Source organism: Musca domestica, unplaced genomic scaffold (assembly GCF_030504385.1).
Source record: "Musca domestica strain aabys unplaced genomic scaffold, Musca_domestica.polishedcontigs.V.1.1 77, whole genome shotgun sequence".
NCBI lineage: Eukaryota > Metazoa > Arthropoda > Insecta > Diptera > Muscidae > Musca > Musca domestica.
The window spans coordinates 1830199-1856870 of NW_026712400.1; the positions used below are offsets into that span (position 1 = coordinate 1830199).

The 26672-nt window shown below is 37.7% G+C and overlaps 1 protein-coding gene across 1 annotated transcript in view; it reads left to right on the forward strand.

Annotated features, from left to right (window-relative positions):
- The first annotated feature begins 232 nt into the window (after positions 1–232).
- The window catches only part of LOC101889860 (circadian locomoter output cycles protein kaput), a 33192-nt gene continuing 6752 nt past the window's right edge, over positions 233–26672 (forward strand). Inside the window, exon 1 of the mRNA XM_059130611.1 lies at positions 233–358. Coding sequence (XP_058986594.1) covers positions 321–358 — 38 coding nt within the window. The 5' untranslated portion in view covers positions 233–320. The remainder of the gene's footprint in view (positions 359–26672) is intronic.

Below are 26672 nucleotides of genomic sequence, written 5' to 3' on the forward strand. Positions count from 1 at the left end.
ACAGAGATAAATGTTAAAATCAAAAATAGCTGGAATACATAAATAATTCAATAAAACCAGTATTAAAAAAAATATAAACAAGAATATAAAACAAGAAAATCACAATGTGCATCCTGCCACATGATTTGGAAATATTTTTCAAAGTCAATATAACATAAATTGAAAATAAATACCCATCGCTTCAAAATAAAACGAAATTAAAAAATAAATAAATTAAAAAATTGTGAACAAAATTTGGGATTAACATCTTTGGATTTCTTCTCTATAAGTAAAATATAAAAATTATCATCATTTTGGATTTAACATATCAATTATCTGCCATGGAGGACGATACCGATGACAGGGACGATACAAAAAGGTAAGTTGCAAAAATATTATTCTGAGAAATGCAGGAAAAAAAATTTAACTTAAATTCATAACATATGGCATAGCAAATCAATCGTTAAATTTTAATGCAATGCATTTTTGGCAGGAAATTCAAGAAGGATTTTGATATGTCCAGAACGGGTAAAAATGTTCAGCAGAATAATGAAGATAAAATGTAATATCTCCAAGACGTAATATAATTTATTTTTAAAGACGTTCCTACCTGATATCGAAATGAAAATTTGATATAAATATTAAATAAGATTCATAAAGTAAATATTAATTGCTTAATAAAACTAGTTAAAAAGTACCAGTCGATTCTGCTGACAGATGTACACCCTCAGCCAATGTTCGATTATTTATATATATATTGACTTCAAACTGTTGATCCCCATATGGAGTAGGTTCCGAAGGAATGGACCAATATTGTCCATTTCCTAGCGGGTCTAAATAAATATGATATAAATATTACGACATAGTCGATATAGTATTCTTCCTTTACTTTATGTGAGACACTACCTGAACCCGGTACGTAGCGAAGCTTTTTTTATTTATTTTGATTTAATACACACAAAACAAATTTTATATACGAATATTTGTTGTTCGGCCGGGCCGATTTTTAAATAACCTCCACCATTTGGAACGAATTTGAAAATTTTCGAAAAAGATAACATTTGCCAAAAATTCTGTTAACATTTTAAAAATACCGAAAATAGCCGTTATATTAGGGCCTGTACGATGTGCACCTACTGGCATAACTCTCTCGCTATTGGGCAAAAAATCGTCGATTTAGTCATGTCCGCCCGTCTGTGAACATCATTCAAGCTACCGAACGAAATGAAGAATACATTTGATTTTACTCAGATGTATTTTAGATTGTCAATATAGGTCCCCATTTTAGCATTGCCCTTATATAACCGTACTAGCAGATTTATCTGTAGCTCCATGTAACTGTATCTCCGATATTCGGTATTTTGATATTTTGTGTCACATTTCTCATTTCAAATTTCCTTTTCCCAACGGATTTTAGTTGAACATTTTGCAAGTTCCTTTCACATGGTGGAGGGAGCTAAGTTCGGCCGGAACGTGATCGAAATTGTATTGTATACTCATTTTCAAGCTCTCAGCCTTTTCTCTTTTGTTGCTTCAAATTCAATAAAGATATAGGCACTGGATATTGGATCTATACAAAGACCTTTACAAAATAATAGTAGCATCTATCAAAGAAACGGTTGCAGGCATCTTCTTGAAATTTTGCACGAGAGTCTGTCTTGGTACGTAGGCGTATGATATGGCAGAGTATTTTTAAATTCGTACTAAAAGTTCTAAAATGTACTTAAAAATTGAATGGCACCATTTGGTATTATGTGAACGGATAGAGCTAAAAACTTGAAATTTGGTTTTGGAGTGCACCAAAAACTAATTAGTACTAAATTTGGTAAACAAATAGTACTTGAAATCTGAAATTTGGTATTAGGGTCGCTGTCCATTTGTAGCCTGGACAAATGGATGTTGTTTCAAATATTTGTACTGAAAGTACTGAATATTTGATATTGGGTGAAGGGTTAGAGATAACATTCCAAAACATACTGGTGATATCTGTCTTTGGGATTCGGCGGTGGTTTGGAAATATGTCCCACAAATTTGCTTTGGAGTCTCTATTGGTATCTGGAATTGAGAAATGGAGTTGATTTTGGAAATGTGTTCAATAATTGAACGAAAAGTACTAAATTTGGTATTAGTTGAAGGCATAGAGGCTATGGTTAAAATATGAAGGTGGTATTGGAAATGTGTACTATGATTGTACTAAACGGTACTAAATTTTCTAATGGCGGAAATTAAAGTGGTGAGTCTTGAAATTAAGGTATCTTGGAGATATGGAAATAATTTTCAAAATGCGTACTGTTGGTGTCTAGGATGGAGAGATGTAGTTTGTTTTGAATATGTGTATTAAGTTTTACCAAATTTGGTATTGGTTTTATTGATATTAGGGTCACCGTGAGTTTCTAGATTTAACATATGGAGACGTTGAGATAGTTTTGGATAGAACAATTGGATGTGAGTCCATTGTGTGCAATGATTTTACTAATATCCTCCTCCGTAAATCTCAAATAAAATATTTTTAAGAGTTTTAGGTGTCAACGGTAAAAATTTTCCTATTTTTCTTTCCGAAAAAGAAAATCATTAGATAATATATGAAGCCTAGAAAGTTTGAACACTTAGTGCGATTTATAAAGTTTCGATTAAAAAAAAATGTTGTCAAACTGCACAAATTATGAATTTTGTACTAAGTACTAAAAAAACCTACTTGTAACCTTCTTGGGTGGCGTGTGCTGAGTGCGATGGTGCTGACTCCTGTTGGAATGTCCAAGGTCTGCGGCCAAAATGTTTGCGTGCCCAAGAATATTTTCGCGATAATATTCGGCATTTATTCTGATGCCATGGTCGATTTATACGAGTGGAGAGCGACCATCGGCTGTTATGGCGGCCCACACCATCACCATGGCCGGCGCTTGAGTTCTGGCGGCCAACCGAATGTGCACATTTTCAGCTGACCTCTTTGGCAAGTAAACAGCATCATTTTGTTTGTTTATAAACTGCTGGTCAACGAATGTTTTCTCATCGGAGAATACCAAATTCAGCAGTTTTATCATATTTGGCCAAGCGAAGAAACTTTTTAGCTCTTTTGAGTCTATTTCCTTTATGTTGCGGCGTAAATTCTTGCAATTTTTGGAATTTCAATGGTTCAATGGAATATTGCGATATGTTCAGATCACGAGCCATTTTTCGGTCACTGCGACGCGGATTTCGATCAAGTCGCTTCTTTACTTTTCGAATAATTTCTGCTGATGTTGCTGGTTTCTTCCGTCCACTTCCTTGACGTCGTGCTACGCTACCAGTATCACGGTAACGAGCGATCGTACGAGACACAAAAGATTTATTCACATTTAAATTTCAGGAGTGCTCTAACGATGGCCACTTTAGGTTTTCAAGCCAAATATAATATACAAATCACATTATCATGCTTGAATTCCATTACGAATAATTTCTTTTTTTTTTTGGAACATTCTCACCAAAATGCTTTTGTACACTTGTAAACAATATAATGAGCTGTCACTGGAGTAATTTTAACAGCTGTTGGATGAATAGCTTAGAAATGACACCAGTCTTAAGTTGGTTCTATTTTTTTCATCTCATCCTCCTCCTTTGAGATCTAGATGTATTGCCAAATTTTTATTTAAGCAGAGATATACTCATTGAGGTCATAATGCTGTACACGTTCGATGAGTACGAATCAAACATAAACAAACTGAAAAAAAAACATAGCTTGACGTAAATAAATACATAAATGTAATATATAATGAAAGAATTACTTAAATATTTTTGCCTGAAACGGTATAATTAGATGTTTGTAGATATTGACAAAAAAAAATAATTCTTCGTACTATGGAACACGCAGTGACCAAATGTGATAAAAAAGGTTTCAGATTTCATAAATTAATTAACTTTGACGGCCAGCTTATTCAATTGACTATGATGCAATATTAAATTACTCAATTTTCCCACCACACAGACATGGACAAGAAGTTGTGGCAACTATCAATATTCTAGAAGATTCGGAAGTGTAGAATAGATAGAGTAAATGATATATGTATACGAATAAATTGATTGAATTCAATTTTCCCAGATTCGCAATAGTGTGTAGCAACACCTACTACAACTTTTTAGGATGTAATTGAAAAAGGGTTACAATTTTTCAGATTAATTTGACGCTTTTTTTGTAAATCAATATTTATATTTGTAACCAGTAACATTTTAATAGTTACTTGAGAATTCCATTAGAAACTCGTAACTTGTCAATAGAAAATAGGGAATATATTTTGTAATGTTTTACATTACATTTAAAATTCGAATTATTTAACTTGTATTGCGAATGTTTCCATTCTAATGTCGAAACAAAAATATTTTTGTCATTGGTTTCTCAAATTCTAAATGGAGGAATTCGAAATTCAAATGGAGTGTTTCGATTTATAAATATAACAAATTAAATCCTATAATAACGAATGAAATATTACGAATTAAAAATACAATGCTTCGAATTACACCTGAAATATTTCTTTTTCTTCCAATTGGAGTTCGAGAATTTTATTTGCAAATATTTTTATTCCATATGAAATACGAATTATTTCATTATACCCTACACCACAAGGTGGTCAGGGTATTATGTCTTTGTGCATTTGTTTGTAACAGCAAAAGGAAACGAGATAGACCCATAATTCCTTTTGATGATCTGCATAGAATCACATTCTGAATCGATTTATGCATGTCCGTCCGTATGTCTGTCTGTCTGTCAGTGTGCACCAAACGTGTAATATCAGCCCGAATAGTATGGAATTTTGCACATACAAATAAGTATGTCAAATTTGATCGAAATCGGTTCAGATATAGCTATAACTCCCATATAAATTGTTCATCCCATTTATTTTTGTTATTTTTGTCCTCCGCAGCCGTAATATGCACTCTGCAACAACAATATTTGGGGAAATATATCAAATACAGCTCAGAAATATCGTTGCCAAATTTTATCGAGATCGGTTCAGATTTGGATGTAGCTCCCATATATATCTTTATCCGATTTCAAATTAATTAATTCAAATTAATTAAGATACAAATGCTTCGGCATGTTTAGTCCTTTGAACTTTAAATTATAATTATAATCACAGCGTGCATGATTGAATTCTCCCATAAAAATTTTTAATTGTTATGCGGAGCTCTACTAAATTAGCAAAGTAATGTAGGGTATCATAAAGTCGGCCCCGCGCGACTTTAAGACTTTCTTTACTGGTTTTCTGTTCGAATTATTCCTCTTTCAAACCGATTTATTTCAGTTGTAATTAGAGAATCCTGTTGCAAATTCAATCCATGAATTTGAAATTAAATTTTGAATGATTACATTTAAAATTAAAACAAAAAAACAAATACTATAGACATGCGGGGTCGACCATGTGATACCAGACAACACTATAATATAGGGTGAGATCAAAAAAACTGCAACCAAATTCAGACTGCTGTCATTTCTAAGCCACTCGTCCGACAGCTGTTAAAATTATTCCAGTGACAGCTCATTATATTGTTTACAAGCGTACAAAAGCAATTTTCCAGAAAAAAAGTTATTCGTGATGGAATTCAAGCGTGATAGTGTGATTTCTGTATATGTGGCTGGAAAACCACAAGTGATCGTTAGAGCACTCCAGCATTTAAATGTGAATAAATATTTTGTGTCTCGTACCATCGCTCGTTACTGTAATACTGGTAGTGTAGGAAGTGGACGGAAGAAAACAGCAACATCAGCGGAAATGGTTCGAAAAGTAAAGAAGCGACTTGAGCGAAACCCGCGTCGCAGTGGCCGAAAAATGGCTCCTGAGCTGAACATATCGCAATATTCCATTTGGCAAATATTGAAAACTGAGCTCGGGGTAACGCCATTGGAATTCCAAAAAGTGCAAGAACTTACACCGCAACAGAAAGAAAATAGACTCAAAAGAGCTTAAGAGTTGCTTCGCTTGGACGAATGTGGTGAAGTGCCGAATTTGGTTTTCTCCGGTGAGAAAACATTCGTTGTCCAGCAGTTTGTAAACAAACAAAATTACTTGCCAAAGGGGTCAACTGACCATCAGAACTCAAGCGCCAAGTGGCCCGCCATAACAGCCGATGGTCGCTCTCCACTCGCATTAATCGACCGTGGCATCACAATAAATGCTGTAACGACGAGTTTCCTCCGGTCGCTGGGATACGCTCGCGGGGGTAGGGTTCGTCACAGAAAATTTATATTGAAGTGACTGAGAGTGAAAGAGTTATTTTTTTTCTTTACAAATTCAGTATGTACCGCTTTATTGGAAACAATTTAAAGACTACAAATTTCGATACTTATATTGATCTGCTGTCAGGAGCTACGGCTTGCTGCTCCTGTGGTCGTTTTATGGCCGGATGTATTAAAGCTGATTCACTGCTGGTACTTGACGAGTGTGGTGTGGTGATTCGGCTTATGTAGGATGATTCTTCGGAGAGTTCAGGTGAGAGGAAGTGCGATTCGATTTGTAGGATCCTTTTTAGTCTTTTGAATCCACAAGGCCACGACGGCACTTGGATTACACTTCGGTTAATATCCCAGGCCCACGACGGCACTTGGATTTTCACTTGAATTACGAATTACTTTTAATGTTCCAGGCCCACGACGGCACTTGGATTTTCACTTAAATTCCGATTTATTCCTTTTAATATCCCAGGCCCACGACGGCACTTGGATTGTCACTTAAATTCCGATTTGTTTCCTTTCGATATCCAAGGCCCACGACGGCACTTGAATTTCCACTTAAATTCCGATTTATCTCCTTTAATATCCAAGGCCCACGACGGCACTTGGATTTTCACTTAAATTCCGGTTTATTGCCTCTAATATCCAAGGCCCACGACGGCACTTGAATTTCCACTTAAATTCCGATTTATTGCCTTTAATATCCAAGGCCCACGACGTCACTTGGATTATCACTTTAATTCCGATTTATCTGCTTTTTAATATCCAAGGCCCACGACGGCACTTGGATTGTCACTGTAATTTCGATTTTTCTCCTTTTTAATATCCAAGGCCCACGACGGCTCTTGGATTTTCACTTTAATTTCGATTTTTCTCTTTTTTAATTTCCAAGGCCCACGACGGCACTTGAGTTTCACTTTAAATACCGATTTATTTTCTTCAATATCCAAGGCCCACGACGGCACTTGAGTTTCCCCTTAAACTCCGATTAATTTTCTTTAATATCCAAGGCCCACGACGTCACTTGGATTATCACTTTAATTTCGGTTTATTTTCTTCAATATCCAAGGCCCACGACGGCACTTGAATTTCCCCTTAAACTCCGATTAATTTTCTTTAATATCCAAGTCCCACGACGGCACTTGAATTTTCACTTAAACTCCGATTTATTTTCTTTAATATCCAAGGCACACGACGGCACTTGAATTTTCCTTTAAACTCCGATTTATTTGCTTTAATATCCAAGGCCCACGACGGCACTTGAATTTCTCCTTAAATTTCGGTTTATTTTCTTCAATATCCAAGGCCCACGACGGCTCTTGGATTTTCACTTAAATTCCACTCACCTGGTAATATTTAAAAAATCCTTATTTGTCTCGAACGTTTCACTTGTCTAGCCGGTTCACCACAGACTGATCCCCAATCTAGGCCTCGTCTGTCCTATATGCTCTCGACAGAGAATTCCAGGCTACTTCCAATGGCCTTCCCGACGTCGGCCCTCTGTTGCTGAGTCGACCACGTGGCTTGTACAATAACGGGATCTTGTTTGTATTATTGGCGTCCGGACTAACGGGACCTTGTTTATGTCTTCATGTAAAATATTTTGGGCACAACTGTACTATTCTAATACTAATTCTTATCTCTTCAAAAAAAATATAGCCGTATAATCAAAAAACTTTAGTAGTTACTATTAACTTAAATTAACATAATTCATTATAGAAATTTATTATTTAATATAACGAAGAAAATAAAATACAAAAAAAATTGAATCCGGAATCTTCGTCCGACCGCCATCACCAAAATATTGGTTTGCCTGCCTCTGCGATGCGTAGCCAAGGCTTCGCCAACCCACCGTTCCAACCGCTCCACAATGTCCACGGGTAGTTCCTCCGAGCAGACGAAATTCTGTGGCGATCTGGCGGGACTACCGCTGTTCGGAGGGCTTACTTGTGGGCTCTCTGGTACTACCTGCGGTTGGGGCTCGGCCACATATGATTCCAGCGAGGAGGCATCGAAGGAGATTACCGACGATGACGATCTGGGTGTGGACGATGATGCAATCGATGACAGGGAACTGTCATAAATGGAGTTGCCCTGGCCCCCTCGCTCCAGGGTTAGCGCCAAGAATGCGTTGTCCATATATGTGGGGGACTCGCATGACGAGGAGCTGTTTACATCGATAGGAGGCTCCTGATGAGGTGGATAAAACTCCCACTGGAACATAACCATCTCGTAGGCCCTTCTCCTACGTTCCTCCAGCGAACCTGAACTTCCATGCCATGGAGAGATTTCCGGGGTCGGACAACTGACGGTCGATTTCGCTTGTCGAGGCGGTGTCCTCACCGCATCGTCGTCGCTCGACAGCACAATCACCTCATCCCTTGCCACCCAATCTGGACAGTATGATCACGTCGTCCTCCGCTATCCAATCGGGCTCTGATATCGCGGACGTTATGGGACAATAGGGTGCTCGTTTGACTATCTCCGGACCACAGCTGGGCTCTATTACGACCGAACAGGGCTTGGTCATATATGCGGCAAGTTCCTCCGCCGTCAACCGTTGCAAGGCCACCCAACATTGTCTGACACCCTCGGTCGGCAGGGTCCTCACTTTTTCTAGCCGGACCTGGGGTACATCGCACTCTAACTGCCGGTACATCTCTTTGTAGAAGGCTTTGCTTCGCGGGGTCTTGTTATTGGCGGCCATTTCAATGTCGTTCACAATCTGCGAAATAAAAGAAAGCGAGAAATGCAGGCAATGAATATATGGATCGTACTTAGGTAAACTACTTCTGGGGGAATTCATGGTTAGTATCTACGAAGGGTTTTAATTCACTTAAATGGGCATTACGACTGGAGTGGTTTCGTGAGTCCCGGACGCGTGCTATTACGGGCGATGGAAAACTTATGACCTCATACGGGCCATCATACTTGGGTGCCAATTTCGCTGCGAAACTTTCTCCCGCCTTTGACAGCGGGTGTTGTTTAACCAAGACCAAATCTCCTATTTTTGGTTTCCAGGGCCTCCTTCGAAGGTTGTAGTGTCTGCGCTGGTCCTCTGCTGCTCTTCCCAAATGGTGCCGAACTATTTTGAAGATTTCCTGTAGCTCCTTTGCTTTACGATCCGGGTCATGTGTACTTGTACCGGTGCCCAAAACGACTTCATCGAAAAGCGCGGATGGTAGTCGTGGTTCGCGGCCCTGAACTAAGTACGCTGGGCTATAAGTGGTGGACTCCGAGGTACTTGTATTTAACGCCAGATTAATCTCGGGAATACACTCATCCCACTTGTTATGTTGATTGCGTGCTATTTGGGCTATCATCGTCTTTATGGTTCGATTAGCGCGTTCCGTTGGATTTTCTTGCGGTGTATATGGGGCTGTAAACTGATGACGAACGCCTATCCCTTTCATGTACTGGCCTACAATTTTGCTCACAAACTGGCTTCCATTGTCACTTACAAAGACCTTAGGTGTTCCAAAACGTGATAAGATTCGCTCTCTAAAGGACTTAACCACACCTTCTGCCGTGGCTTTACGCATAGGTATCAACTCGATCCACTTTGTAAATCTGTCAAAGAACACTAGCAGCATGGTGTTTCCGTGTTTTGTCCTTGGCAAGGGCCCAACGAAATCCGCACACACGATGGCCCACGGCTCATCTGGTATTGTAACCAACATTTCTCCGGCTGGGGCAACCTGACTGGGTTTATACTGCTGACACGATCGACATCTACGGACAAAATTAGCTACATCTCGCACCATTCCTGGCCAATAATATCTATTACAAACTCTGTTGATGGTCTTCCGTATACCTAGGTGACCTGCCGCCGGCTGACTATGATTCTCTTCCAAAACACGTTCACGTAAGTGAGTCGCCACACATAGTTTCCAGGGCGTGCAGTCCTCGTCATCGGGGTGTCTGGATATATGTCGAAAGAGTTGATCATCTACGATAGCGAAGTCTGAAAACTTCTCAGGTTTAAGTTTAACTTCTTGCATCTTCTTCTGCAACCATGGACATGCTTCCTTGGCGTCCACCATTACTCTTTGCAATGCCTCCAAAGGCTGCCGTGACAATGCATCAGCCACTACATTAAGTTTACCTTTTCGGATGTTGCTGTAGTTCCAATGCCCAACGCGCCAATCGTCCCGTGGGAGTATCGATAGAGTTCAACCACTTGAGCGACAAATGGTCCGTGACTACTTGGAATCGGTAACCTTCCAAGTACGGCCTCATCTTCCGTATTCCCCACACAATAGCTAGACATTCTTTCTCTGTGGCCGAGTAATTCTTCTCAGCTCCATTTAGAGTTCTACTTGCATAGGCGATTATGCGTTCCCCTTCGTCTAATTCCTGGGTCAATACAGCTCCTAAGCCACTCTCGCTAGCATCCGTCTGTAATTTAAACGTTTTCGAAAAGTCTGGGCAAGCCAAAACCGGAGCCTGGGTGAGTCGAGCTTTTAAGATTTCAAAAACGGTTTGCTGATCCTCTGTCCATTTCCAATGTTTGCCTTTTTTCAGTAGCGACGTTAAAGGATGTGCCAAGGTGGCAAACTCTGGCACAAACCGACGGTACCATGAAGCAACTCCCAAGAACCGGCGTAACTCTTTAATATTGGTGGGTGCGGGCATTTCCTGGATGGCCGCTACCTTATCCGGATCAGTATGAATTCCCTCTCCACTGACGACATGTCCTAGATACTTAGTCTCCCGCTTGAAAAACTCACACTTCTCTGGATTAATTCTAAGATTTGCGGCTCTTAGACGGCGGAATACTTCCTTCAGATTTTCCAGATGATCTTCGAGTGTTTCCCCTGTTACTATGATATCGTCCAGGTATGCAAATGCATGAGGTTCCAATTCCGGCCCAATGACGCTATCCAGAGCTCGTTGAAAAGTGGCCGGTGCGGAGTGCAGACCGAACGGCATCACTCGCCATTGATACAAACCGCGCCCTGCTACTGTAAATGCTGTATACTTCTTACTGCTTTCCTCCATTGGAATCTGCCAATATCCATCTTTCAAATCAAGGCTACTCACGTATCTGGCTGCTCTTAGTCTGTCAAGTATGGCTGAAATTCTCGGTAGTGGATAGGCATCTGGGTCAGATTTACTATTCAGATGCCGAAAGTCCATACACATTCTCCATGTGCCATTCTTTTTCCTTGCTAAAGTGATTGGAGAACTGTAGGCACTCCGGGACGGCTCAATGTATCCATTCGCCAGAAGCTCATTGATCTTGCCATCAATAACAGCTTGCATCGCTGGATTTCTTGGCGCGTATCGCATCTTAAAGGGCCGGTCATCCGTTAATACAATCTTATGCTTCGCTGCCGTTGACAGTCCATGCATGTCTCGAAACTTCTGTAGTTCTTCTTCCAGGAAAAATTGTATTTTGTGTTGTTCTTGTGGACTGTGATCGCCTATTGAGGCTTTACTCGCTTCTTCTGAAATATCTGATGGCTCGCATGGACTCGGTGATGTTGGTATGTTCTCCGTGGATGAGAGGTGCAGATTTGCTTCAACTCCACCGTTACCTGTGGTCTGGGGGGTATCGAATTTACAAATGAGCCCGGCACAAGTTATCTGTGCATTACATTTGACCAACCAATCTAAGCCGAGTATAACATGCTCCGTTGTCTCCGGCATAATAAGCAGTATCTGTCTTGTATTTACATTTCCAAGCACGACGTCTGCTTCAACGGCGCGGTCGACAAGTTGCTGTGTGCCATCCGCCAGTGTAACAATAGAACGCTGTGGTATAGGAACACTAGATACCTCGATCCTACGGGCAAACTCCTGACTGATGAAACATCTGGTAGCTCCTGTATCGACGGTTGCGTCCACTCGAGTTCCTGCTATAAAAACGGAGGCAACCAATCGGTTCGAGTCCATGCGCAGACTGGTTTTTACTGGGGGGTTTGTTTTCCTCGGGACTCGCGACCCCACTTCCAACACAAGTCCGATTTGCGTTTCCCGGGCGCCGACGGCAACATTGTGTGGTCTTCAGATTCCGTCGACCACAAATCCAGCAAAACAAGATCGGCTCTCGTTCACAATTAAACGCAAAATGACCGTCTTCACCACAACGTCGACAGGCTGTTCTTGGGTTGATTGGTGGAAGTTGATTTTGCTGGTTTTTTTCTGGATTCATTCGGCGATGCTGTTCTCTAGTAGGCGGAGCAAGGTTTGGTATGGATTCCATGTCCTCGGCCATCTCTAGTAGGTCACTCAAAGTGAGGAAATCCCTCCTCCGGATATACCATTGGTATTCAGGGAGTGCATTCCGGAATATCCTTTCCACCTTTTCGTTCTCCGACAGATTACTGTGCCGCATCAGGTTCTGCATATGGAGCGAGAAATTCTTAAAAGACTCTCTGGGCTTCTGCCGTCTTTTGCGAATCTCGTCATCCAAGTGCTCAAAGTAACGGAGTGGGAGGAAAAACTTGAGTAAATCCTGTCGAAAACTCGCCCATGTGCTCCAATGTCTATTGTTGTTGCGGAACCACACTAGCGCTTTACGTCTGAGGACCTCCGGCATCACTGTTGGCAGCAAATTCTCCTCCAATGCATACATGGTTGTAAGCTCTTCTATTCTTTCCAGGAAATCCCATGGCTCGCATTCACCTTCGTAGAATACGTTCCATTTCCGAACTTGTTCTGCTGTAACTTTTAGAGAGGATGCCGAGCGTAGATTTCTCGTGCATTCGTGGTGGGTCTCGTCTGTCATTCTTTCCCTGCTTTCAGCACAACATTCTCCGCAGAGTCGGGATGTCTCCACTTCTCGCTCTGTTTTTTCCGGTGTGATCAGGTTACCCTCTTCATTCGTCAATGTTATCCGCGGTAGCCGTTTCGGAGTAACAGGTTTTGTTTCCAACACTTGTGGTTCATGTTTGGCTTGCAGAATTAGGAGATTCCTGAGGCGTTTCGGGTCGTGTTCCTCATTCAAAAACTGGGCAAAGCGTCTCCTCAGCTCTTCTACAGTTCCAGTAGTATCACGATCGTATTCTCCCAAATACGTGATCAATTCTTCCTTTCGTAAGCTATAGGCCCAAGATACTTTAAGTATGGCTTCCATGTTGCGATCAACCTCCGAATTTGTAACTTTTATTTTATAAACTGTTTAATTCCACTCTCATGTCCCTGCTCGGGCGCCACTGTAACGACGAGTTTCCTCCGGTCGCTGGGATACGCTCGCGGGGGTAGGGTTCGTCACAGAAAATTTATATTGAAGTGACTGAGAGTGAAAGAGTTATTTTTTTTCTTTACAAATTCAGTATGTACCGCTTTATTGGAAACAATTTAAAGACTACAAATTTCGATACTTATATTGATCTGCTGTCAGGAGCTACGGCTTGCTGCTCCTGTGGTCGTTTTATGGCCGGATGTATTAAAGCTGATTCACTGCTGGTACTTGACGAGTGTGGTGTGGTGATTCGGCTTATGTAGGATGATTCTTCGGAGAGTTCAGGTGAGAGGAAGTGCGATTCGATTTGTAGGATCCTTTTTAGTCTTTTGAATCCACAAGGCCACGACGGCACTTGGATTACACTTCGGTTAATATCCCAGGCCCACGACGGCACTTGGATTTTCACTTGAATTACGAATTACTTTTAATGTTCCAGGCCCACGACGGCTCTTGGATTTTCACTTAAATTCCGATTTATTCCTTTTAATATCCCAGGCCCACGACGGCACTTGGATTGTCACTTAAATTCCGATTTGTTTCCTTTCGATATCCAAGGCCCACGACGGCACTTGAATTTCCACTTAAATTCCGATTTATCTCCTTTAATATCCAAGGCCCACGACGGCACTTGGATTTTCACTTAAATTCCGGTTTATTGCCTCTAATATCCAAGGCCCACGACGGCACTTGAATTTCCACTTAAATTCCGATTTATTGCCTTTAATATCCAAGGCCCACGACGTCACTTGGATTATCACTTTAATTCCGATTTATCTGCTTTTTAATATCCAAGGCCCACGACGGCACTTGGATTGTCACTGTAATTTCGATTTTTCTCCTTTTTAATATCCAAGGCCCACGACGGCTCTTGGATTTTCACTTTAATTTCGATTTTTCTCTTTTTTAATTTCCAAGGCCCACGACGGCACTTGAGTTTCACTTTAAATTCCGATTTATTTTCTTCAATATCCAAGGCCCACGACGGCACTTGAGTTTCCCCTTAAACTCCGATTAATTTTCTTTAATATCCAAGGCCCACGACGTCACTTGGATTTTCACTTTAATTTCGGTTTATTTTCTTCAATATCCAAGGCCCACGACGGCACTTGAATTTCCCCTTAAACTCCGATTAATTTTCTTTAATATCCAAGGCCCACGACGGCACTTGAATTTTCCCTTAAACTCCGATTTATTTTCTTTAATATCCAAGGCCCACGACGGCACTTGAATTTTCCTTTAAACTCCGATTTATTTTCTTTAATATCCAAGGCCCACGACGGCACTTGAATTTCTCCTTAAATTTCGGTTTATTTTCTTCAATATCCAAGGCCCACGACGGCTCTTGGATTTTCACTTAAATTCCACTCACCTGGTAATATTTAAAAAATCCTTATTTGTCTCGAACGTTTCACTTGTCTAGCCGGTTCACCACAGACTGATCCCCAATCTAGGCCTCGTCTGTCCTATATGCTCTCGACAGAGAATTCCAGGCTACTTCCAATGGCCTTCCCGACGTCGGCCCTCTGTTGCTGAGTCGACCACGTGGCTTGTACAATAACGGGATCTTGTTTGTATTATTGGCGTCCGGACTAACGGGACCTTGTTTATGTCTTCATGTAAAATATTTTGGGCACAACTGTACTATTCTAATACTAATTCTTATCTCTTCAAAAAAATATAGCCGTATAATCAAAAAACTTTAGTAGTTACTATTAACTTAAATTAACATAATTCATTATAGAAATTTATTATCTATATATATAAATGTAAGTTGTGTTAGTTACTACGCTTATAACTTAAGAACCGCTGGATTAATTTTAACGATTCACACAAATTCGGAGTTATCTACTCTCCGAAAAGGATAATATCCAAAAAAATCGCGTAAAAATGTGATATATTAACATTTTCATTTTGACTTTTCAAATGTACAATAGTAATGTTTTATTTTGCATGATTTTTTTCCATTTTGACTTACTTTTTTCTAATGTACATTTGTAGTGTTTTTTTATATTTTATTTTTGAATTCGAATATTTATACCAATTTATTTAATTGACTTGATTTCTTGAGAACTGAAATTGATGGCGGGTTACATGGAAGTGTAGTAGCGAATTATGTGGTGGCGAAACGGAATAGATGATATCGAAATAATTTAACGCGGTCACACCAAAGTTAAAAGATAATTACTTTTTCTAAATCGCTGAAAAATCATGAAAAAGAGATCTCATTGCAAAAATCAAAAAAACATTTTCAATGGAATCGAATTTTAAAGTAATAGTACATTCTATTGACAAACTTTGTAAGGAAGGATCTTAAAACATTTGCTGTAAAAAATCAGCGAAAAAGTTGAAGACTTTTTCAATTTGTTATTCTTTTTTTGTCAATTTTTTTTCAATTTGTATTATCATATTGAATTCAGTGGATTTTTTGTGAACAAAATAAAGAATAATTTTTCACTAAAAAAATTGAATAAGTGCGAAATAGGATGTTAACTGACATCTACCTTTCAACTCCAGGGCCTACATCGTGGGTTAGCTGAAAGATGCGAACACATTTAAACAAACAAAAATGACCGAAAAAGCTTAATGGGGCTCATTTCAAAGCGTGACAATGATCCGTCCAATGAGAGCTCAAAATGCAAAATTCTTTGGGAGAATAATAAGTAATATACCAATATTGAAATAAAAGGTGCAAAATAGTAGAGCGAATGGGACTTTTAGTAAGAAAAGGTTTTATATCCTTCCAGAAATTCTTCCCAAACATTCAAAATGCCTAAAATCACTTTTGCAGGTCTTTATATCGATCATAACTCATGGATAAGGGAACAACCCGATTTCATATTTATATAACCATCTATGATTTAAGTTATTTTTGGGGTCTTGGCCGGCCACTTTTTTCATTTTTTGGCCCTTATTTGACATTTTTGTTTCTAAGGGGGTAGATAACCTCTTCGCATAAAATTTGAAATTTTCAGAGTAGGGCCCATATTGGTATTGACCAAATTCATCAATTGATTTGGCTAAAAAATTTTATTTATGCCACCCTGGGGTAGGGAACCATCATACAGATAATTGCCACATAGGAATTTATTTAAGTAAAGTCCCCACATTGGAGTATCCCCAAGTCCACTTTCACATCTAATGTGTGGTCTGAAAAGAAAATTTTGTATTCTATTGAATTTTTAACCCCCAAGAGAATATTGGTTGGGAACGTAGATTTGGGATGTGCATCCATATGAAATAAATTGTGGAAACATGAAGAAATTACAAATATAAGAAAGTAGCACGGGACCGAATATTTGTTTAATCATCATTGAATTATCCTATGATGAAAATATGGACTTTAAGGGGTCTCCAACTTACAATTTAAATTGCAAATAAAATTAATTCCCATCTTATCATTCTGCCCTCAATTATGAGGTGGATAAAACTATTTTTACTTATTTAAATCACGCGAAATGCTATGACATGCTATATTGTTCTGCTATATTTTTGATTTGGCCTCTATTTGTCATCTTGGATTATAAGGGGTAGAAGAAAGTTTTCAATGTAGGTCGATGTTTCGGAGTAGTGCCCATATAAAGAAGGTACCTCCTAATTTAACCACATTTCAAAGAATTTGGCTAATAATGCGTATTAGGGGGGTGAAAATCTTACACTAAAATTTCAACATATCTACAAATTTTAGAATTTTTATCCATGTTATAATACCCTCTCAAGTCCACCTTTTGGCGGACAAACAGACTGACATGGTTAGGGGGACTTATGAGGACTCTAATGCACAATCTAAGTTGCTAATGGGTTTAAAAAAGTAATTAACTTTGGCTATTCTTAAATCATTCAGCCCTCAATTATGTAGTATACAAAATACAGCAAATTCCAAATTACTGCTCATTTGACTGGAAGATTTTGCTACGATTTTTACCATATTAAAAATTAATTTGATCCCTTATATGGCGATAAGATTGATATATACTTTTTAATAGATTTGTATAGCACATCCACACAGTTGAAGTCCATGGTTTAAATATTGAAGCCCACTGGTTAAAAATGGGTAGAGGTATTTTAAAACACTTTAAATCGACCTGTACGTGAACACTTATATCAGTCATATCTGTGAATAATTATGCTTGGGAATATATGCATAATAGACAAAAACTACGGGCCGGCAACGCGGACCGGGCCAGCTAGTTTAATATAACGAAGAAAATAAAATACAAAAAAAATTGAAACATAAGAAGAAAAAAAATTCAATAAAAAAAATATTTTGTTGCGGCAAAAATGAGGCACGATTTTTGCCGTCACAATGCCGAATATTATTGCGAAAATGGGCACACAAACATTTTGGCCGCAGACCTCGGACATTCCAACAGGAGTCAGCACCATCGCACTCAGCTCGCGCCACCCAAGAATGGTTAGAAAATGAGGCTCCTCGCTTCAATTCCAGCACACAATGGCCTCCAAAATCTCCGGATACCAATCATTTGGATTATTGCGTCTGGAGTATTTCAGAAAGCAAGGTTGGCACTAAAAAATACCAAAGTGTCGATCACCTCAAGCAAGTGCTTCGCCCGGAGTGGGCCAAAATACCGCAGAGCAACATTCGGGCGGCCTGTGATGGTTTCATTGGCCTTTTGAAGGCCATTATTCGTGCCAAAGGTGACAGTTGCTCCCACATATCTTCAACCGATTTCGGTTTAATTGTGTAATATATGGCTAATATAATTCCAAATATCCTGAATTTTTGTAAATCCCACCGAATTCAGTCTCGAAGCAGGTAACTCAAATTTGCAGAAAATCGGTTCAGATATAGCTCCCGTAATATGCACTCCCCAGGAATGATATTTGGTACCAGATATCAGATACAGCTCGAAAATACCTCTGTCAAATTTTTATCGAGATCGGTTCAGATTAGGATATAGCTCCCATATACATCTTTATCCGATATTAGGTTTATTGTGCACCAAATGACTAATATCAGACCAAATGGATATAGCTCCCATACATATCTTCAACCGATTTCTGGTTAGTTGTGCACTAAATGGCCAATATCTCTCAAAAAGTCCTGAATTTTGGTACATCCGACCAAATTCAGTCTAGAAGCAAGTATATCAAATTTGGAGAAAATCGGTTCAAATATAGTCTCCATATATAGCTCCCATATATATGTTTCATCTGATTTTGTGTTTAAGACCCTCTGATTCGTAATATGCATTCGAGAACAATGATATTTGGTACCAGATAACATATAAAGCTCGGAAATACCTTTGCCAAATTTTATCGAGATCGCCTAAGATTTGGATATAGCTTGCCATATATCCTTAATCCGATTTTAGGTTTATTGTGCAAATAATGGCTAATATCAGCCCAAATGGAGTGAATTTCGGGACGTATCTTTCCACGCCCGACTTTTGACTTTTCCTTACTGGTTTTCAAATTAAAATTCGAAATAATTGTTGTCGATGTCAAAGAAATAAAAAACGATAAGTTCGTTATGGCCGAACTTTCAATACCCTCCACAAATAAGTAAAAATACATTTTTAAATTGAAGTATCCGGATTCAAACGTGTTTAACTTTAATCTGCAAATTAAGGGGCCCATACGAAAGTGGGGACAATCTTCTGCTTCAATGATTGTCACCTTTTGCGTGTCTGAAGTACCAAATTGATAATACCGCTAAAAAAGTGACTAGGATCATAAAAACACTGAATATCGGTTGGTACCGTTATAAGGAAATCTTGGACCTATGTGGAGGTGCCGCTATATATGGACTTAAATAAAACGGGGATCTATACAGACACTGTTCTAACCATGGTACAATTAGGAGGTAGAACAGCTTCGTAAAACTACAGAAATACAGCCCTGAGGCTATGCCCGCTTACTGTCAAATTTGCATGCAAACAAGTTGTTTTCAATTATTCAATATTTTCTTAATTTTTAAAATCAGCTAGACAGCGCGAAAATTGAATTAAATGCCAGGATTTTGTTTCAAAAATATGATCTAAATAGTTAGATTTTTCAATTACATGTCAAAACTGGCGAATAGCTTCAATGTGTGTCGGGCAATGTACGCGTCTTCCAATCATTGATTTTGAAAATATTTTCTGTTTATTTTTCAAAACAATAAATACATACACAAAATTGGCAGAAGTCGGGCACACTTAGAAAAAAATTGTAATCAGCTGGTAGCTCTACCTTACCTTTTTATTGTACCATGGTTCTAACAAAGGAGGTAGAACCCATTAAAAACTCCAAACACCGAATTTTAAACAATTCGTTAGTAAATGTGTCTTTAATCCCAAAAATACCGAATATTGGGAGGTACTATTATATTGGAGCTTTATGAAATCGGAGACCTATATATATGTACTATGATCTGTCACTACAATACCAAATTCCAAAATATCGGAAAAAAATTTAGCTAAAATTATTAAAGTACCGAATATTGGGAGGTACTCTTATACGATACTGGTATTGGATAAAGGGATCGTTACGAACTACAAACACCATGTTTGACTAATAAATTAAAAAATGTGGCTTCAATTGTCAAAATACCAAATATTCGAATGCACCCTTATATGTGTGTATAATAGTAAAACGCGGACCTATATAGTTAATGTTCTGCCACCGGAGGTAGAATCAGTAACAAGCTCTTAATACTAATTTCCAAAATTCCGTGAAATAATTTGAATAAAAGCGTTAAAATACCGAATATCGGGAGGTTCAATTATATGAGGGTCTTACGGAAATGAGGACCGATATTTTATGCTGATCATGATTATATATACATTCCAAGGAGAAGGGTATAAAATCTATAGGTGTTATTAAAAATTAAATGAAGAACGATTCTGCCATCGAAAATATGTTTAACAAAGAATTCTGAGTAAACTACGGAAATGTTAAGACCGTGTGTGTTTAAGAAATCAGGCTGTGTTTTGATAGGATAGCTTTTTTAGAATTCTCGTACATTTTGACTTCAGTTATAATTATTCAAATTGTTAACCCTCTATGGAGTAGGTTCCGAAGGAATGGACCAATATTGTCCATTTCCTATAGGAACTAAATAAATATGATATAAATATTGTCAGGCTTGGACTATATTGAATACTTCCTTCACTTTACATGAGATATGTCATAATTTGTAGAAAATGTTAAAATGTGCGTGAGGTACCAGATATGTAATACAGATAAAAATATTGGTATGGGAAAATTACAAGAAAATCGAACATTTATATCCAATATATATCAAATATGTATATCATCTTCCTAACAGATCTTGTGTTAGCAAAAATGTTTGTATACGTGAAATCTGAAGAGAGTTGGATGCTTATTTCAATTTCTTTGAACGTTTTGTTTTTCAAAATCTTGAACCCTATATGGTGGAGGTGCCGGAAGAAATGGTCCGATCTCTACCATCTTTATAACAGATCTTGTGTTGATGGAAATATTCAGATGTACCAAGTCTGAATGGAATCGGATGTTCATTTCGCGTTTTATTAGCTTCATGGATATTCAAAATGTTGACCTTTTGTAGGGGAGGTATCAGCAGGAGTCGACCGATTTTGCGCATCTTCGAAATTGATATAAATTTGATAATGATATTACGAGGACCAAATTTGGACCAAATCGGATATTCCCTTCGCGAGTTATTGTGGGCACCAGCCAGCCAACAGACAGACGGATGGGCATTGCTATATCGAATCCAAACGTCCTGAAACGTATTTGGGACAGGGAGACCTGGGATCTAAAACCGTTATTTCGATGAGTTGCATTTTGGCTGTATCAAATGATATATACCCTCTCTAGATACATGGCTACGGGTATAAAAAGTAAAGTCTTACTAATAATTATACCCTCAGCCTCATAACCTGCGAAACAAGTCAGCGAATCTTTATAACTTGAAACATCTAAAAATTTCTCTTAACCAAAAAATCTGATATGAATATGTTATTTATCGAAATATGATTTCGCATAAAATTGGATATAAATGTTCGATTTCTTTCAAATTTTGCACATATCAACACTTTTATCTGTAGATGAAGTATGAAAATGGAATTCTTCGGTCCGCTATATATATATATATATATATATATATATATATATATATATATATATATATATATATATATATATATATATATATATAAAATTCTATATCGATTTAGCGATGTCCGTCCCTATGTCCGTCTGTGGAAATCACTCTACCTTCCGAACAAAATGAAGTAGATTGGTAAAATTTTACTCAAATGTATATTATGTTTGCAGGACTTTTGTATTGAAAATGGTCCATGAAGGTTCACGTTTTCATATAGCCCCCATATAACGGTATCTCCCGGTATTCGGTATTTTGATGATTTTAGCGAAATTATTCACCGGAATTATTTTAAATTTGGTATTTGAAGTTCGTAATGGATACTACAGCCTAAGACAGAAAATTTGTGTGTGCACATTGATTTTAGCTACATTATTCACCGATTTTTTATACCCTACACCTCAAGGTGGTCAGGGTATTATGTCTTCGTGCATTTGTTTGTAACAGGCAAAAGGAAACGAGATAGACCCATAGTTCCTTTTGATGATTTGCATAGAATCACATTCTGAGTCGATTTATGCATGTCCGTCCGTCCGTCTGTCCATGTATTTTTGTAAACAAAGTACAGGTCGCATTTATTGCCCGATCCAGACGAAATTTTGCACAGATCATTTGTTTGGTCCAAGGACGAACATTATTGAAATTGGAGATAATCGGTCAAAATATAGCTATAGCTCCCATATATATCTTCGTCCGATTTGCCTTTTATTGTGCACCAAACGTATAATATCAGGCTGAATTGTATGGAATTTTGTATATACACCCAAATTAAGCATATACACCCTGAAAATAAGTATGCCAAATTTGATCGAAATCGGTTCAGATATAGCTATAGCTCCCATATATATTATTCATCCGATTTGTTATTTTTGTCCTCCTCAGCCGTAATATGCACTCTGTAACAACAATATTTGGGGAAATATATCAAATACAGCTCAGAAATACATTTGCAAAATGTTATCGAGATCGGTTCAGATTTTGATATAGCTCCGATATATGTCTTCGTCCGATTTACCTTTTATTGTGCACCAAATGTAATATTTGCCCAAATGGGATGGAATTTGGCACATGCGACCGAATTGAGTCTAGAAGCTAGCATGTAAAATTTGGTGAAGATCGGTTCAGATATAGCTATAGCTTCCATATTTATTATTCACCCGATTTGTTATATTTGTTACCCACAACCGTAGTGTGCACTCCGTAACAACGATATTCAGGGAAATATATCAAATACAGCTCAGAAATATCTTTGCTAAATTTTATCGAGATCGGTTCAGATTCGGATATAGCTCCCATATATATCTTTATCCGATTTCAAATTAATTGTACACCAAATGGGCAATACAAGTCCGAATTTAAAACACACAAATGCTTCGGCATATTTAACCTTTGAACTTTAAATTATAATTATAATCATAGCGTGTTTGATTGTATTCTCCCATAAAAACTTTTAATTTTTATGTGGAGCTCTACTAAATTAGCAAAGTGGTGTAGGGTATCATAAAGTCGGATTTTCTTTGTACGAAACCAGTTTTAGAACGGGTTGGAGTCTATAGTCTCTTGTACCCGATTCAGTGATCTGGAAGCTTGCCTATGGTGCATTAAATTTTGAATGACAAAACTCACAAAAATATGAAATCAGTTTCCGAATTGAAGTAAACTGTGTAACTTTTATTTGACATACATATGTTTCTATACCCTACACCACATTGTGGTAAATGTATTATGTCTTTGTGCATTTGTTTGTTACATGGAGAAGGAAGCGAGATAGACCCATAGTTACTTTTGAGGATCTTCATAAAATCACTTTCTTAGTCGATTTTCGCATGTCAGTCCATCACTCAAATATTTAAATTGTAATAAATAAGTACAATGTTATAAACAGAAAAACAGATTGTGTCAAAACAAGCTCAAACCTTTGCATCTCACATGTACATATGGGTATATGTTCGAGTAGAAGTACTGAATACTATTCTACCCATATCTCGGGACAAAATATCTTTAACTGACACCAAAAAATGCACAACAATATGGAGTTAATGTTTTTGACAGTTATAGACGCATTATGTCCTAACCCCATTGTGGTATCAACATGTGATATTTACCTGTGTTTCTTTCGCGTATTGTCCAAATAAAATATTTGAAGACTGCTCGAAATGTGTTTACACACGAATGTTGATAAACAAATGATTTGCCCCCGTTGTGTTATGAATATTCTTATCATTATGTAATTGAATGGAAACGACACGGGGTTGTTTTCTAATCGACCTTAAAATAAATTGTCAGTTATTCTAAATTGCTAAAGTTTACATCAATTTAAGATTGAAAGAAGATAATAAATAAAATCATACGGACACGGTTTTCGCCTCAAGAAGGTAACAAAAATCCCTATTTTGATGCAATTTTACAATTTTTACGTTGTAGCTATGAAATACAAAATTAATGCAGATTCGACTGGCAAATGTTAATTTTAAACTACACAAAATCCGCCAAGCTATTGCTAAACCCTCCTCTTTCGGTACAATTAAGAAAGATCTCAAAATTGTTGTTCTATGTTTGGCAAATGGTTTATATGTGTCAACATTTCGGTATAGGAAATGCGAACAATCCATTATTAAACACTGGAGAATCCCAAAGATTTTTTTTAATTTTTTCTTAAAAAAAAAAATAAATAAAACAAGTAAGCAAAGGCTATAATCGTGCGGGGCCGACCACTTGATACCCTACAACACTACAATATGTTTGAAGTCCCCTTATATCCAAATCCATTTTGGAACATTTCGTTTTTGATACAACGTCAAAGAGCCCCGCCCAGAGGTTACCCTTAGATTTTTGACCCGGAGAATTTAGCAAAAGTTGTGAAAGTTGTGGTCCATTTTACATCTAAATGTAATCCAGTGGTCACCCAAAATGCTAGACTTCTTCCCCGTCCTTAACTCTCTTCCGATGCGAAATTCCGTGTCGATTAGTTTCAATTGCGGCCTATAGAGCGACTACAAAATTAGAAAAAATTAATTTTTTTTAGTCTATTTGCACCTCTAAATGTACATCTTAAGAACAATAGGCTTTAATTCTGACCCTACCCCCATGCCAAATTTCGTGAGGATCGGACGATAATTGCGACATGCATATAATACCCTCAAAACGTAGTGTTGAAGGGTGTTAACATTTAGAAAATTTACAATTCAAAATTGTAAGTCGAATTGAAAAAAATCGCATGCGATAAAAAATATGACAAGAATTAAAAAAATGGAACAAAAATATTCACTTTTTTATTGGTATATTTTTCCGCGATTTTTTTAGATTTTCTGACAAAAGACCATTCCGAATTGATGGGAATTTGTGAAAATCGGCCCAGCGGTTCTTGATTTATAAGCAGAATAAAAAAGATAAATTCTTTTACATATATATTGTACCTATTTTGCTATTTATCCGATTTCTTGGCTATTAGCATCACTGTAATGGTCAGAAGTGATCTTTTAATGTATTTGTGATTAGGCTGGGGTTGAAAATATTCGCGGTTTAGTGGAAATTTTCCTATTTTCTTATATAAAAGTTAAGGTCTATTTAACCCGCTAATTATTGTCCGAATGGCCCAAATTGGTAGGTTTCTGCCCACTCCTAAACTGTAACTCCATATAAATTTTCGCGTCGATTGGTTCATAATTGCAAAATCAGGAAGTTTTTCTGTTTTTGGTCCATATCAACCCATAAATATCGTGCGATCATCTCCAAACACAATATGGTTCTATTCTGACCATAACCACTGATTGGCTAATTCAGCGCCCAGACGAAACGGCTAACGCAAGAGCCTTGAAATTTGGTATTTGGGTCAATTTTGGTGTAAAGGGGAGAGATAATTATGGGATTTTGGAATTTCTAACTATAAATGTACTAAAAGTACTAAAAAACAATAAATTTTGTATCATTAGGATTTAGAAAAAACTTGACATTTGGTGTAAAAGGTAAGTTTAGGAATACGTTAAGGTAATATAATACTATTGGAAATACGTACTAAGTTGAAGAACTGTACTAAATTTGATTTTGGGTGAAGGGATGCTAGTTTTGGAGTCTAAATGGTACTAAATTCTAAGCTGGTTGAGCGAATAGTAGTTGAAATCTGATTTTTTTTTCATTAGCTTTGCTATTAGTGTTTTTGGCAAAAACTACAAAAAGTATTAAATAGAACTTTAGCAAAAGTATGGTGGGTAAAGAACAGCGTTAAGTTTGAACTACCATCAGTCATGAGGTGAACTAAGCATTAATAATTAGCATTAGCAATTCAATATTATATCCCAATCAATCGAAATACTTCTAGTTTCTGCAGATATGAAGTCCTTTTGACTAGAATGAAGATTCCCCTAAGAAGCATCCCCATATTTACTTTATAATAAAAGCAAATATTAAACCTAATTGCTTTTCTTTTGGAATAATCGTCATAGATCTGGAAAGAATATTTTCCAAAAACATACGCTTCGCTTTGCTCTATAGAGCAACTGCAAAATCAAAACATTTTTGTGTATTTTTGTACACTACATCCCCTAAATATTTGGCATTCATCTCCAAAAACAATAGGCTTCCATTCTGATAATTTTTATGGGGCTATACCAAAAACCCATTACAAACTCTAAATAGCGAATTTTAAATTATTATACCCTCCACCATAGTATGGAGGGTATATTAAGTTTGTCATTTCGTTTGTAACACCTCGAAATATACATTTTAGACCCCACAAGGTATATATTCTTGACCAGCATAAAATTCTATGTCGATTTAGCAATGTCTGTCCGTCTATCCGTATGTCTGTCTGTGGAAATCACTCTAGCTTCCGAACGAAATGTAGCAGGTTGATAAAATTTTACTCAAATGTGTATTATGTCTGCAGGACTGGTATTGAATATATAGGTCCACGTCTTCGTATAGCCCCAATATAACGGTACCTCCCGATATGCGGTATTTTGACGATTTTAGCGACATTATGTACCGGAATTATTTCAAATTTGGTATTTGAAGTTCGTAATGGTAACTACAGCCTATGCTATGATACATTCTGTTTTTATGAAATTATTGAACTTTTGTGGGGAGGTATCGGAAGCAATGAGCCGATATTGCATTTCTCCAAAATCAATCAAATATTGCGATGTACCCAGTGTGGACCGAATCGGATACTCCCTGCGAGGGTTATCGTGCGTAACAGCCAGACCGACGGT